This window comes from Pocillopora damicornis, chromosome 2 (assembly GCF_964200805.1).
Source record: "Pocillopora damicornis chromosome 2, jaPocDami1.2, whole genome shotgun sequence".
Taxonomy (NCBI): Eukaryota; Metazoa; Cnidaria; class Anthozoa; order Scleractinia; family Pocilloporidae; genus Pocillopora; species Pocillopora damicornis.
Genome location: NC_142671.1, coordinates 1015871 through 1029930, shown reverse-complemented (window position 1 = coordinate 1029930; position 14060 = coordinate 1015871). Strand labels below are relative to the sequence as shown.

The 14060-nt window shown below is 38.5% G+C and overlaps 1 protein-coding gene across 1 annotated transcript; it reads right to left on the bottom strand.

Annotated features, from left to right (window-relative positions):
- Positions 1 to 13875, bottom strand: LOC113684604 (transmembrane protease serine 9). The gene is made up of 18 exons (XM_089194982.1): positions 13763 to 13875; positions 12958 to 13046; positions 12635 to 12729; positions 12073 to 12317; positions 11012 to 11119; positions 10040 to 10291; positions 9261 to 9317; positions 8333 to 8464; positions 7730 to 7971; positions 6783 to 6894; positions 6190 to 6238; positions 4447 to 4577; positions 3859 to 4100; positions 3644 to 3731; positions 2985 to 3029; positions 1611 to 1803; positions 921 to 1070; positions 1 to 506 (listed from the first exon to the last, which is right to left on the bottom strand). Exons 1-18 carry the CDS (start codon positions 13863 to 13865, stop codon positions 113 to 115), a joined length of 2727 nt encoding a protein of 908 aa, XP_089051108.1. The 5' UTR covers positions 13866 to 13875; the 3' UTR covers positions 1 to 112.
- Between the last annotated feature and the right edge of the window lie 185 nt (positions 13876 to 14060).

Below are 14060 nucleotides of genomic sequence, written 5' to 3'. Positions count from 1 at the left end.
TGATTCTTTTTTAAATGCCTTTATTTCCCTGATTAGCTACACAATTTAACCCCTCTGTTTCTCATGTGCTAGAAGAGCACCAATAAGTACTATCAATCGACATTTCCTTGAGTTAGTTCTTTGACATCTCGTCTCTGAGCCATTTCAACAGGTTTTTCACTTTCGCGTAGACACCAAACTTGCCAGGACTGGCGCATCCATAACCCCAGCTGGTGGCACCGTGCAGATAAAACCTCCCTCCGGTCTCACAAACCATTGGTCCCCCACTATCCCCCTGACAGGAATCTATTCCTCCCTGGTCCAGGCCTGCACAGATCATGGAGTCGTGGATCTTCCCCGGGTAGGCTTTATCACAACGAGCTCGGCTTACCACCGGGACCTGAACTTGCTGAAGATAGTCTGGTGTAGCACCCCCGGAAGAAAGTCGGCCCCAACCCGTGATCCAGCATCTGGTGCCGTCAGCTGGTTCAGAGACGGCATCAGGAAGACATACCAGGTTAACAAACCTGGAGAAAGAAATCTCCAGTAAGTTTTCGGTTACTGTATGGATAGAGAGACCATCTCTCTAGCTCAGTGACTTGAAGTCATGTTCTTCCAAAACATACATAGATGAAAAACCTTAGGGATTTTTTGCAACTTTTCTTAATCATAGGTGATTTGAAGTTAGCTCTCCTTCTTCTAGGGAACGTTTTCTGTGATAATGTATATTTCAAATTTTTTGGGTAACTAGAGTTTCCTACATGTATATATTAAACTAAAAGAGATATGCTGCAGTGACTGAAGAGTTTTGACTAATTTGTTTACCAAAATTTAGTAAAACTCAACAAAAACGTGCTCTCCATTACCAGAAATTGATTTTTTGCGCCATCAAACAGGTGAGATATTTATAGCGAGGAGGTTAATATTCATGTTTATTAGACCTGTTAGGCTGAGCTTGTTTCTCCAGTTTGAGTAGAGCGATGTCGTGAGCATATCTTGTTGGCCTGTGATAAGATGGATGAGTGATAACTTTGCTCACTTTAATGTCCTGCTCAGTACCAACACTATTAACACGTCTATGGGCACCAGCTCTAAATAACAAAAGGAGACAAAACAAAGAAAAGAATAAGTAAAGCCATCAGCTATAAAGTGTTTCTTCGCATTAGTTGATTTTTTTTTTCATGTCCACCCAAGTCGACTTTGGCCGAGAGTATCTTGATGTAATCAAAAGAGATGGAATTGAATGCCGTTCGCAAGAGATGATTCATGATTTGTGACCAGTGAAGTCGCAAAAAAGAGGAAGGAGCTTGCGTTCTCCTAAAAAATACATCGAAGTTAAATGCCAGTTTTGGCTAAGTATCTCGAAACGGACTAAAAACATTTTTTGTACTAAGCAAAACTGATTCCTTGAAGGTAGTAGCATATATTTATAATCTGCTATCTTTTCGCCAATTTATGTTGCATGCACCTGTACTTGAAATTTTAAAGTATACTTTTTCTGACCATGTTCATCCTTCATCAGGGCATGGATTTTCCCTACGATAATAGGAAGTCTTTGGTGGCCATTTTGAGGAGGTCTACATTAGATTGGATGAAGTACCGCGAAATATAGATTTTGAGAAACGGTTTACCTTATGATAATGGAATTTGGCGATTTACCGCTGACACAGTGAGTGGCCGTAACGACCCATTGGGGACTGACAAGGGAACCTCCACAATAGGGAAAGCCACTTGTGGTTCGTAACTGAACCTGCCATGGCCAGTCACCGTGTTTAGCGGCGACACCACCAACGATCCTGCTTTGTGGACGGATACCGCAAGAACCTTTTAGAAAAAAATATTAAAAGGGATAAGTACGCGGTGAGCTTCTTAATCGAATTGCATGGTTATTACTTATCTCAGAGCGCTTTCAAGGATGCCAACTTGATGTATTTCGCGACTTACGTGCATGTGATAAATGATGACCTTGTAGTCATTGAAAAGCCGCTATCTTTTTCTGGCGACATTGATACCTCAGATGCTATTTTGGAATATGTGAATAAAACATTTTAATATCCTCCGCTCCTCTTCATTTCATTGTTGCCAGAATGGTGCGTTTCTTTTGGTGACAATGAGCGCGCCTTCATTGTCGCTCAGGGCAGTAGAGTAAATGAGTCTGCATAACAAGATGCAGCGCTCGATTCGGCCGAAGTTTTATATATCATATGAAAGTAACATTTTGGGGATCGTTAGAGGTTTGCTGTCTTAAAACGCTGTAAATCGAATTAATTCCGAAATATCCTACCATCTTTTATATCGAGCAAACCTACTGTTTGATTTGAATAGGCATTACATGATTTCTCCGTTTGTGCAGAAGAAAATCATGGACTACCAAACCTTGCGCAATGGAAACTATAAGACATCGACACGAAATACCTCAGAGACAATGGTAATCCATTGCAAGAATCTGCTCAAGATCTCCGAAAGGCATACATGAGATAAATGAGAATTCTTGTTTGTAAATAGCCGTAGAAGAGGAAACGCATTGCAAAATGTTAAACATATTTTGGATTGAGTGTCATTGAAGCAAAATCAGAGTTTCACCCACAACCGAAAAAAAAAACACTTGATGTAAAATGAAAGTAAGAAATGAACGAGAACTCAAGTAAATGCAAGTAATCTGCCAGAAGCGCGAAAAAGCGAGAGATAATAGCAAATTAACGTATCGTTTTATGTTCGTTTCACATCAGACTGATTTCTAGGACGTCAAGTGTTTTCCAGACAAGTCCATGTAGTGGAAGATTTTGTTTGCACCTTCGATGGTTTTAGCGGCTAATCCCGGCCCTCGTTTTTTTGTCATTGTAACTTTGTATTTCTGAAAACACTTCATGAGTGTCACTTATATCGTTAAAATATCTTCTAAAACGTGTTTTTATACGAACCATTAGTAGTAGTCGGTAAGAGTGAAGAGAAGACACAGCAATAGCTATGACTATAACAAAAGCAAAGATGAAACAAGTTCTCACCGGGTGGAGGTGGGGGAGCGGATGTTGTCGGAGGCGGTTGAGTTACTGGAAAAGAAATGAAAAAGGAACAGCAAATAATTAATGTTAACCAACAGATACAGAGTAAATTATTTGAAAATCAAATTATTTTCTTTAACCATTTGATACAATCCGTACAATTTCCTAAATACAAATTTCTGTTTCAATGCAAGCGTAAGCGATAGCTAAATGCAAGCAGATTAATACATGAAGAGATGTAACATTTTAAATTGCTAATGGCATAAAAAGGCATTTTTCAGAACATAAAAAGGGCCTAGCGCCGACCTCCGACTGAGACGCGAGAGTATTGCGGGATCAGGGGGCCTCTTAATCTCCCCACACCCCCCCCCCCCCCGCCATCTCCCCTCTCTTCTTTATCAGGGCACAGGCGCTTTATAAAAAAAGACTTGAGAAGTCTTTCGTTAACTAGTTTTTTTTCCAAGTTGGTCCTTTGAACTTTTTTCTGGACTATTGTAGATGCAAAACTGACACTTATGACAGGCTCTCCATCTAAGTACAACATTCTCCGATAAAAATCTCTCAAGCTTTTATCTAATTTTTTTTTTCTATAAGGTAGTTTAAACACCTGCTCATTGATTAATTTTGAAATGATACTTTGCTGGAATTTAGGCTGTACATACCTGAGGAACAACCTCCCGGTGAAAGTGTAAAATCATCGATTGCGATGTCGCCAGTGTAGCTGGAGCCTCTTTTCGCGTTAAATCTTATCTAAGAGTTTTATGAAAGATAAGCTAGTTCACTGAAAACACCTCAAACAATAAGATGAAAAACAATAAATGTGTTTGATTCTCTTTTTGGTTTACAAACGAAATACCCAAAGATTTTGTTTAATTACCTCGTACATTCCCGAGAGATTGACATCAACCGCTGCTTTGAGCCACTTATTGCCTTTCTCCCCAAGTTCATTAAAGACAATTTTATTATTTATCACCACTTGAAGTGAAGCAATAGTTTTACCATACATATGGTAGTAAAACTGAAGACACATGGTGCCCTTGAAGACCAGTTTAGGACTGTCCAGGCCCGCTTGATCTCCGATCCTTCGAGGACTTGATGTCTCTATGTACATGTAGTAACCTACAAACAAGCAAAAAAAGGGGAAATCAGTGTCAATTCCAAGAAAATAATGGAAGGAGTTGATCATTACATCACATATATGGCTTGCCTGCTTGCCATTTCTCCAGGTTGTCGTAAGTGAGTGCTTTAGCAACCTTCGTGAGCTTTGTAAAAGGCAAAGTCCACCGTTTGTGAAGTTTTTCTTGCAATTCTTAGTTACTCCTTTGATATTTGCACTATTTCGTTCCTAACTGGTTTTATTTACTAATTTATCTGAATATTTAGCATAAGAATTGATGACTAAATCTGAGCTGGCACTTAAGGTCGCAAAAAAGGAAGGAAAAGATTTATTAAGAACTCTACAAACCATTGCCACTGGTGTGGTCACCGCTGGGCCCCGTATTGCTGGATGAGGTGGATCCTTTGTGACGTGTCCAGTCGAAATCATCATTTGTTCTCTGTACAAAGCCGCATATTTTCGGTAGTTCAAAGTCACAACTAAATGCTAAAGTAGAAAAAAATTGATACTTATTAGATTTTTTCGATTCTTTTTAAACAAAAATAGTAATTATTAGACTGCGACACCGCAATAATACATGACCCGCCCTAAACATTCCTTTTTTAATTCCTTAAGACGGAAAAATAGAACGAAATTACTTGTTCGAGTTACGTTGGGATCTCAAGTATGAATCTAGAGTTTAAACCATTTTTACATCTGGGAGCAATTTGAAAGCAAGGGAGGATACAGGGCAAAAGGCAGGGCAAAAAGTATTTTTGGACAGAGCTTGAAATAATAACATAAACTATAGCGAATGAAGTTTTTCCAAAACAATATGGTTTTGAAAACAAAAAATTATCCCAATAGCCCAAATTATCTCTAGTTTTTGGGCTTAAATAATGAATAGAAAATTATGATGACCACGCAATCGAAATTGCGGTTTTGGCAGCTAGTGGTACACAGTACATCTAAAGGTTAACCGTTTGCAGCCCGGTTTTACTGGGTGCTGGTCCTTTCAAAAGGTTCCGAAAGTTCCAGCTGAATACATATTGCTTAATGTTGCTGTTTCTCCCTGACATGCGAAGTCTTGTTTAGCTCTACACCAACATAGTTCTACTTTCCTTAATATATTTCCTAACTGGTGAGAACAAAACCAGCATACCTGATGGTGGTGCAGGTGGAGCAGTTGTTGTTGCTGAAGGGAAAAGGAAAACCAACAAACTTGGTTGAATATATAATATGTAAGAGCACAAGATCAGATGACTTTTAGGTGCATAAAGCTCGCTTACTTCGGTGCTGCTTCGTCGTCATCATAAGAATATAGCGCAATATTCAGCGAGAAAGATAGAATGCCAGTGGAGTAGTCAGCCTGGCTCATGATAGGCCCGCAGGCCCGGCAAAAATTTTTTCCACGCGCTTGACTTTTATGATATGACTCTTGCAAATGTTGACACAAACATTGAACTTTCTTTGGGGACAGACCCACAATAAGTCGAAAAAAACGCTGGCTGTGCCTCTGAATGCAAATAAATACATGTATCCAGAAAGTTCTGTAAATTAATTAAGGAAATCATCGGAAATTAAAATTTCTGTAAACAATAAGTAATTTTCGTTGTCGTGGTTGTTGCTGTTGTTATTGTTGTCGTTGCTTATGTTTTTGTTGTTTTTGATCTTATTACACCCTTTGTGATAGGTTGTAAAACCAGATAGCCAAACACCCAGAACGCGAAAAGACAAAACTGTGCGGGATTTTTCTTTTACAATTCACAAAACATTGAAAGAACTGTAGGCATAATATCTTCGCAGTTTCACCTCCATTGCCTTGCAGATGATCTCCCCGCTTAAGAAATTCTCGACGGCGGCCATTTCATTATCAACCCAGTTGTAGAAAACCAAATTGACTTATTGTTTGTAGGAGGGAAAAGGGGAACATCAATCAAATCAAATGAATTTTCCATGGGTTTTACTGAGACTCACCAGTGTTACGGAGAAACGGTTACTGTCAATGCAAAAGCTAAGATCTTAATGCATCTAGAAAAAAAACTGTACGGAAGAAGTGTTGGGTGTTTTGGTGTCTTCCCAAATGTTTTTACTAATATGAGAAAAAAACACTTACCAACTGCGGGAGGGGGCGCAGCTGTTATTGGAGGGGTTGAAGATCCTGAGAGAAATAAAATGAATGAATAGATAACGAAATAATGCCAGAAATTAAAGCCAAAAATTAGGGATTGCAAGGAAACAATTTGCTTGTCAATTCTTCGGGTCTAGCCAAACTGATGGCCAAGAGATGGAAAAAGGAATGGTGAGCTTTGGTTGCGTCTCAGGCAAGTAATTAGGCTGCTAAGAAAGAATCAAAATGGCAGCGTTATCAAATTTTAAGAAAATTTGAACATAATTTTCAAACACGTTAAGGCGGGTGTCCTATCACCAATGCTGCAACCTGATAAACTAAGGTACTCGACATCGACTCGTCGAGTGAGTGGCCTGACAGTTCTCGATTGTTAACAAGATAAACTGAAAACATGACTTTTCTTGTTGTTAAGTTTTGATCGACTAGTAGATTTATGTTTAAAAAAAAATGGTTCTCAATTTCTATGCGTGATGGTCGATTGGGTTTCACCTTCATCAACTATCACGGGATGAGAATCTCGAGGTTGTATGGTTTCTGTATAATACTTCTTCTGTAACTGACTCACCACAGCCACCACCTCCTCCTCCTCCGCCGCCGCCGCCGCTACCGCCACATTCCATCAGCACCACGTTGTCGATGGCTGCATCTCCTCTAAAACTACTTCCACGAATGCCCTCGAATATCAACTGAAAAGAAAGGTATCTGTATATCAAGGTGTTCATCAAACTTGAATTGTGACTGAGTTATTTTGCTCTTCATCTGAGCTCTAAGTGCGGCTTTAGTCTCAGTCAAAGTGCAGATTTCAGTTTCAAATATGCTTTGCCCTTATTAATGATTTTCTTGCATACTTTTCCCATTGTCTTTTATGATGTGAAATTTATACTCATACTTGCGTCAAAAAAATGTGCGACGGAGCCTGGTACATCAGATACTTCACGATCAATGCCTTGTTCCAATAATAAAGCTCCAACGCATACTTGTGTAATCACACAAACAAAAACAACCGTGCTGAGACATTTCCTAATTTTATAATCCGAAACATTTGGCGCGACGTGAAACCCGTTTTTTGCTTCCTCAAGAATTGTGATATTGAAATTAGCGCCGCCCATGAATAAACGCCGTTTCGACAACACTGAAAGTTTTACTTACTCCGCGGCGAATGATCGCGTCACCAAAATATGTTACATGGTGATACAAGAAGCTACGCCCTTTATTTTACTAATTTCTATGGGTTAAGGTGAGCTGAAAGGTTATATAAAAACGTCGAAGTTTCTCTACACTCTGAAAGCTCCATCTATGCTCGTTTAAAAGTAGTTTGTGTATTCCTGACCTTTGAATTCCCCTTGACATTAGCCTCCCTTCCCACACCATTGCATGACCGATGAATGAACAAATTATTGAAAGACTAAAACTTTCTGTATCAGCTTCTTAGAATTTTTTAACCCGCTTAATTTTACTTTATTAAAATGTTAGGTGTTTTACAAACAAGTGAGAAGACAATTTTTTTTATTTCGACCCCACCTCTGATGCTCCAGCGTCAGTCACATCGATTGATGCTTTTTTCCACTGATCTCCTTGATTTCCTGACTTAGAAAATATTTTCCTTTGCCCCACAAACACGTTTAATGTTCCCATGGTATTTCCGTTCATGTGATAGTAGAATGACAAACATTTCTTCGTTTTGAAGGACAAACCGTCTTTTACAAGCTTAGCATTGTCCCCTTGTACTCTTGGAGAAGAAGTCTCGATATATGCATATTTTCCTGTAGAGATTGATTAAAATGAGCAGGGCAATGAAGATTGATAATTCATTTTCCGAAAGACGTATTTATAGAGCTCGCAGTAAGGCTGGTATGGATCGTGATCTAGTAACGAAATATTTTCAATGCAGCAAAATTTACATTGTACCATGATGATTGAAGGCAATGGCTCACTTTTCGGTAAAAACTCGTAATATTCAATAGCATTGCCGAGATTCCTCAGACCCATTCAAATTGTGTCATTATGTAAATGAGCGACACATATGTTGAAGAGAACCTTTGTCTGATTGAAGAGGGAGCAGTGTTGTCTTATCGAAAGTTGAAAATGCACAAACATAAAAGTATTTCAAATAAAGTTATTTACCATTTCCAGAGGCATCTGCACTTGGCCCAGTAGAAGAAGAAGGTGTACTTCCTGATCTAACAGTCCAGTCAAACTTGTCATTTTTTGATTGAACAAATCCACACAAATTTTGATCAAAGTCGCACGAGAACACTGTTGGAGACAAACCACAATAGTGAAATAAACTTTACACTACCATAAAATGAATAAAGATAACAATAAAAATGAGATGGACCATAAAATATCGCCTCATCCTTACAAAGGCAACAAAGGCTAAAATTTTTTTTATGTAGTGGAGTCTCGTTATGCTAGTTACCAGCGCTACGTGAGCGTCACCAAAGGACAAGCTTTTAAGGGACGGTGTTATCATATCATAATTGTGCCCCCTAATGGCATAAAAAACCTTGTGGTTTTGGTCGACAGTGTTTTTCAAAAGCAACTGTTGTACGAAGCTGAGGAGTTAGCGGAGCCAACACGCGCTCATCTGTGGAATAAAGGCTCTGAAATCCGATTGAATCTGTGTACCGTGGTTTCCTACGAGACCCACTGCTACATATAGAATGTACATTTCCTCTCATGATTTTTTTAAGTCGTGGAAATGTTCCAAAAATGCTCTGATATGATAACAAACTGAGGTTGTTTAATTTTGCTGTGTCGATTTTCTTGGCTGCACTAAGAGGGTCTCAATAGGGTAATGGGTTTTTATGGCTAAAGGTTAAAATTTTAGCCATTTTATGGCTAACGGTTTACACCATTCATTGTTGTCACCGGAAATTTCTACTTACGGTTACCTTTTTCAACGACTTAAGGTTCAAATTTGCCAATTTTGACACCTAGCGGTTAAGTTTTTAGGACGTTTTACGGCTATCGTCCAATCTCATTGAGACCCTCTCCTGAAGCTCAGCTAACTGTTAATTCCAACAAATTCATTGTGAATCATCGCCCTTACCAGCGTTCCCAGCGGTTGTTGGCACCGGTGGTGTCGGTGGTGGAGGTGGTGTTCCTCCTATCAATGCAAACACACCCAAGGTTGATATTGCCTCATCTTTATATCTATTATCAAAGTGACTTAAATAGTTTTATAACAATTTTGATTTAATTGAGCTTTACTATTGATCAGGGTTAGCCAATTACGAAAATGTGCAATCAAACAAATCACTAACTTTGGTGAGCATGGTACATTTAAATCCTTTCGCACCGAGTTGCTACAATAACAGAACTCTTTTTTAAGATAGGAAATGTGAGAAGAATTCTAATATATCTTTTAGTGAATGTAAATATATCAAAGTCATGCAATAAATATGGAAGCGATCTTCGCAGTAATGAACACTACCTAAGCAGTAGTTCAAATCCCATACAGGCCTAATTTTTTTTCAGGCTCTGTTTTCACTACTGCTTAAGTACTGTTCCGCACTGCGAAGATCGCTTCCACATTCGCATTTTTTTAGTGTTATCCTAGGTGAGCTATTTCTCACTTGCCATATACTAGTCCCATCAGCAGGCATTTTTGTATGAATGACAAAAATAATGATAATAATAATAATGAATGATACAATAATGATTATGTTAATGATTATAATAATAGCAATGGTAATGATCATAATGATGACGATGAGAATAAAAATGATGATGATGAGGATAATGATGACAATAACGATAATGATAATGGAATCAAACATCGTTTGAAATTGTTTAAAAGAATAAAATGATTTTATAATTGTTACAAACCTCCTCCTCCTCCTCCATCCAAATTAGTGTGCTGTTTGATCCAAGCTCGGAATCTTGTCACTCGGGCAAATACGGTGAAAATCATCTTGGCATTACACTGTCCAGACCCCCAACTGACAGCGCCATGCAAGGTGTAAGTTTTCTTGTCTGAGTTCAGACACACATAAGGACCTCCACTGTCACCATGACAACCACTCAGAATGGTATTCTCCACGCCCGCACAAAGCATCTCGCGAGTAAAGGGTATTGACACTTAAGTGAGGTTCAAAATGAAAAAAAAGTAATCAATTTCTGTTTTTCTGCATATTGTTACCATGACAATACATCTTCTTGTTGACTTAGTGAGCTTTGAGAACGTCAAACCATTTCTCTAATATAATCTCATAGGTAGGTAACGAGATATGTTTATTGAGAGAGAAATTTCTAAAATGCTAAGTCATGGTGACATGGATACTCAAGGATTGTTCAATTCAAGGAGATTTAGAGATAACAGGGAATTCGCGTCGGTGCTAAACTAAGTTATTGTCTGTAATGGACTCAAGTAAGGTTTTCGAGGTACGTTATTGTTGGTATTGGTTATAGGAGTCGCTTCTTTGTAAGAATTAGCTCATGGCATGATGTTTAATAAAGTAGTTGAGTTTGCAGGAGTATAGTTCTTTCTGTCGGTTAACAGATATATATCGTAACAGAGATCAATAAAAACTTATCGATTTATAAAAGCCTAAAATAGTAGTAATAATGATAATAATAGTGATAATATATTTTTAACTGCGGAATGGCAGTTTTGAGAGGTGAAATACATCGATACCGATATGGCGGGAGGGACATGCGGACTCAAATCCACACAAATCCCGGCTAAACATACATTTTTCATGAGTTTTTCCCTTGTTATACAATTTGTGTATCTAACTGCAAAGATCTTTCATCTTTTGATTAAAACTTTTCTACCTTATGTTAATTTCAACAAAGTACCTCCTGCCTGGCTGATCTTTTGTTTGCATTTATTGTTGTCGATCGGTGGCATCATGGCCTGTTGTAAGATGTGATACGAACTTCCCGGATGTTTTATTTTTCCCCAACCTATCAACAAATTAATAAAGGGGGTAAGTTTCTGAAGAGACTATGGTGCTGCATCAGTGGGAGAAGATACCAAATTAACTTAGTTCTATCAACTGAGTTGATAACGTAAATTCGCCACCGTTGAGAGTTTAGAGCTTTAGCCCTTCATCAGAGCGAAAGGGCGAAGGGCGCTGACGAAGGGCTTACGCTCGAAACGTAAGCTTTGAAACTCTAAACGGTGGCCAATTTGCGTTAAATTTAGTGTTACCTGCATACTGATGCATTTAGTGTTCTTAGAACGACCTTAAGCAAGATATAATGGGACATTATTTTCTCTTGCCTTAAGCCGTGGCTGAAATTTAAGTCAATTTGCTATTTTTAAGAAATACGTTTACATGGTGTGTACGCTGATTTATAATCTATGCTGTCATCTTTAAGTTGTAGAGCTTTCCATTCCGTTTGCAAACAAACCGATGGTATGTGCAAATCCTTTCCGGATCAATATCCGTATCTGGGCAACTGTTCACCTACCCCTCCCCTAACTCAACAACAGTCAATTGATAACAAGTTAGGGTTAATGTTGGGTTAGGGGAGGGGTAGGTGGACAGTGGCCCAGGTACTGATATTGATCCCCCTTTCCTATGGCCAACATGTTCTGAAGTTAGTTAAATTTACTATGCAGACGTAGCGAAATGTGACTTTTTAAGCGTTATTTGAGAAGCTAAAGATCTTTGATTATCATTTGTTTTAATCGATAATGTACCTCAAATCTTAATTATGCTAAATTTGAAAAAAAAATAAATAAATAAAGCCAAAACTACACATTACAGAAAATTTTGAAAGTCACCTATCCTAGCACTGGTCCCGTCTAATTATGTCTTAACACACCGATTTGAATCTCGAAGGAAAACAAACTTGGAATTTCGCTTTTAGGCTAAGCTAAATCTGTATATCACGGGGAAAGTTTGACTGACCCGTTATGTAACATTTTGATCCAGTAGGTACATCTGAGTCGTATGATGGCAAACATATGGGATTCACCCTTTGAGAAAGCTTTACTGGTCTGGACAGTTTAATCAAGGCTATGTCATTGTTGATGGGGCTGGGTCTGTTGTATGATGGATGGCTAATGATTCTTTGAGCCCCAACCTCTTCCTCGGTTCCCTCGTTTGTGTTTCGATTATGATCGCCAACAACAATTTTGTATGAGGCAGGATTTCTAATTACACAAAACAAAGAAAATTACAAAGATGCATTAGTGTTAGTTGTTATTTCGCTTGATGCAAGTGAAACTTTCACGAGGGTAAGAAAAACACCTTCCGATCCCATTAAACTTCTATTCTACATGCAGGCCAATTGCTATTGTAAGGAACGTGTATCAGGTGTTAACTCTGGGATTTTGTAGTAATGTTAAATCACAAAGAAATGGAAGAGGAAAAAAAACATTACTCTCAAGTCAAGCCAGGTAAATAGCTCTGAATATGGATTTTTGAATTATCGGTAACATGTTCATGAAAACTGCAAGTGGATACTTACGAACTCCTTGCCACGCAGTGGGCGGCTGTAATGACCCACGAATCAGAAATCAGCGATCCTCCGCAGATAAACCCTCCATTGCGTTTCAGAGCTATCTGTTAGAGGAAAGATGATATGAAAACGGTTTTACGTTTCTCTACTTTAGGAGTACAAAGCTTAGGTGGGAAGGCTTCAATATTTTTAGGACGTATTTATACGAAGGGCGCGACGTGCGTTAGGAGATCAATCATTTAATTTTATGACCTTTTTTCTACGCTAGCAAGTAGAATAAATCAGGCATTCACTGAAAAGCAAAGACGTATCCGTGCCACCACTGGACTTACCTGCCATGGCCAAGCCCCAGGTTTGGCATCTTGTCCTCCTATAACTCGTGACTGAGGAATAGGCGTACTGCCACATGGCAGCTGCTGCCCTGCAAAGAAAAACACACAAACAAGCTGCACCTGACTCATCCAGTGAAGTAAATAGCTGGACACAGGATCGATGACCTAATTCTACTGTTCTTTGATGGTCACAAGGGTATGAAAAGGAAAAATTAGAGCTCCTAAATAAGATCGACTCGCAGATCAATATAAGTGAAACTTTCGATAGTGTTGATGCGAATAATTTGCAGGACGTATGTGATATATGAAATTGGTATATGGGTCTGTAACTTTGCAGTAAGTCGTTGGTCTCACACGCACGAAATATGAAGAAATTCCCTCTTTGTTTTACGACTGAGCTCAAGATTGAACATCCTAATTCTACTTACGAGGACATTACCTAATGATGAAAGGAGCATGGCTTTTTAACGAAAAAAAAAAGAAAATAACGAGTGCCGAAAGAACGAGAAAAACAATTTAGACGTGACGATGAGGGTGAAACTGAAGTATGTCAACGTTTGAAATACCGTGTGCTGGAGAAAAAATAAAAGTACATAAGATTTCATGCAAATGGTGATAACTCTTTTTCATTAACAAAAACCAAGAGATGAAATTCCCTCGAGCAGTGCTGTAAATAATACGCTAAGTTTTAGTAACTTCGAAGACGTTGTTACAGTTTAGGAAGCTTCACCCAAACAGCTTGCACCAGAATAAGAAATAAAAAAAAAACTTAAGGGACAAAGTTGTGTTTGAAGGATGTTCTTACCCTTAGCCGTGAATCCCAACAGCAGTAACACCAGAAAAATCATCTTCTCTGTATCAAAGATGACTGCAAAAAGTTTCCCCTTCAGGGATTTATTTATACTCATACATGCCAATCACAACTTTGTTTATCAACAAACATTTTTATTGGCAAATGGAAGATTGCTCAAATTTTGCCATGGTGTATAAACATTTTTACTGCCCACAAGAGAAACTAAAACAAACCTTGCTTGCTTTTGGGATGTTCGTAACTTGAAAAGTTAAAGCATTAGTTTAATGTGACTTTTGTGAGAACTAAAAGC